Source organism: Dermacentor silvarum, chromosome 3 (genome assembly GCF_013339745.2).
Source record: "Dermacentor silvarum isolate Dsil-2018 chromosome 3, BIME_Dsil_1.4, whole genome shotgun sequence".
Taxonomy (NCBI): domain Eukaryota; kingdom Metazoa; phylum Arthropoda; class Arachnida; order Ixodida; family Ixodidae; genus Dermacentor; species Dermacentor silvarum.
In genome coordinates, this window is record NC_051156.1 from 210,811,387 (window position 1) to 210,813,087 (window position 1,701).

Consider the following 1,701-nt stretch of genomic DNA (forward strand, 5'->3'; position numbering starts at 1 on the left):
TCGGCCATAGTTCGTATTATCATTCGGTCACGCTGCCAACTATGACGGATTGTCGCCTAATAGGGGATATAGTGCTTTCGCATTAAAATTGGCTTCAAGGCGGTTAACGAAAGAATGCACAAGGTTGTTTGAAGCCAGAAGGTCGAATTAAAAAGAAATATCCGTTTACTTTCAGTTATTTTCACGGTAGTTGAAGCAGCGCTGAAGAAACCCGAATAGACACTAGTGCCGCATTTCCCTCTGGAGTACTTATTCCGAAATTTCGTGAGTTCTGTCTACACGGTACCAATGAGGCCAGTCGGCTTGAGACAGTAGCGCTGAGCAGCCTCTAGACGCGACCGGAGGGTGTGACCGTTCGCCAAGAATCTTTGCTTCAGAAAACAATACGGAGGATTTCATTGGTCATAATGCGGTTGTGTCACAGATGCACCACAGGACATGACGCGGACAGATGCAGAGGACACATTCTTGATGGATGGCTCACATGCGCAGCCGTCGTAGCGTCAGTACGTCACGAATTAGTCAATGACGCGCGTCGGTGCGTCACGCAGTGCGTCGCGTTAGTGCCGGCCGCCGCACCGAATAGTGAATTATTCGTTTTCCGTTTGCGTTGCAGCTTCGTTCCGCTTCTTCACTCTGTCGTTCAGATCCTTGAGCCGCGCCAATAGCGTCTTGTACTGGTACACTCCCTTGATGTTAAAAAATCGATCACGCAGTGGGGTTCCGGTCAAGTTTAGCCGTTCCGTGACCATCTTTTCGTACTTCTCGTACGACTCCGAGAAAGTTTTGAGGACTTGCTCCCTCAGAACCGGTGGACAAGGCGAAGTGGCGTTGAGGCACGCTTCGACCGTGTCGCACACTGCCACTCTCATGGTCTCGTGCTGCAGGAACGAGTTGTAGTTGCTCTCGTAGCCGAGAATCTTGCTGATCGGCGAGAAAAACGCTGCGCCGGGCTCGTTCGTGTAAGGGTTTTCGTTGAGCAGCGACTGGATGGAGACGAGCACGCTCTCGATGGTCTGCGCCGGGGTCCATGGCGGTCCGATCCAGGTTCCGAGGATGCTGAGGCACACCTTGCCACTGGCATAGAGGTTCGGGTTGAACTCGACCCGTCCGGCGTCCGTCGTCATAATGCGCACCTTGGGCGGTTCCACGGGATAAGTCGAGGGGCACTTCAAGAAGAAGTAGAAGAGCCCGCCATCGTACGGCGTGTCAGATGGGCCGACAACCAGGGCGTGGATCTTGGTCAGGTTGTCTTCCTGCGGAAAGATGAAGACCCCGTACGGTGGTCGTGCTCTAAATTCGGCGATGTCCTTTTTGACTCGCATCAGGCATTGCGGAGATGGCTCGTCGTTCTCTGACGAGAGCGGATCCCACGAATTTCGATATGCGGCGGCCATGGTTGCTTTCTTCCTCTTCTCGCATTGGCTCGCAACCTGATGGCGCGCGCACCGACGATGAAGAATGGAACCTGTGATTGGCTCTGATCTAAGATCACTTTATTGCGACAAATGTATACAAATAATACAACCAGGCGGACACTGCAGGAGAGAAAAAAAATATAGAACACAATCACGCCGTGAGTGTCGAAGCACTTTCAAAGAACGAGCACGTTTCCAGTGTAAAAGCTTTCGTCCCTCTACCTCATCAGCAGCGTCATATGTTCTTTTGTTCCCCGTGCGAGTGTGGTTCTTGACTTCCCTT

At 52.1% G+C, this 1,701-nt stretch overlaps 1 protein-coding gene across 1 annotated transcript; it reads right to left on the reverse strand.

Annotated features, from left to right (window-relative positions):
* Positions 1-220: 220 nt before the first annotated feature.
* On the reverse strand, positions 221-1,387 carry LOC119444194 (ubiquitin-conjugating enzyme E2 Z). The gene has a single exon (XM_037708636.2). The coding sequence runs from the start codon at positions 1,323-1,325 to the stop codon at positions 591-593; it is 735 nt and encodes a 244-aa protein (XP_037564564.2). The 5' UTR covers positions 1,326-1,387; the 3' UTR covers positions 221-590.
* Positions 1,388-1,701: the final 314 nt, after the last annotated feature.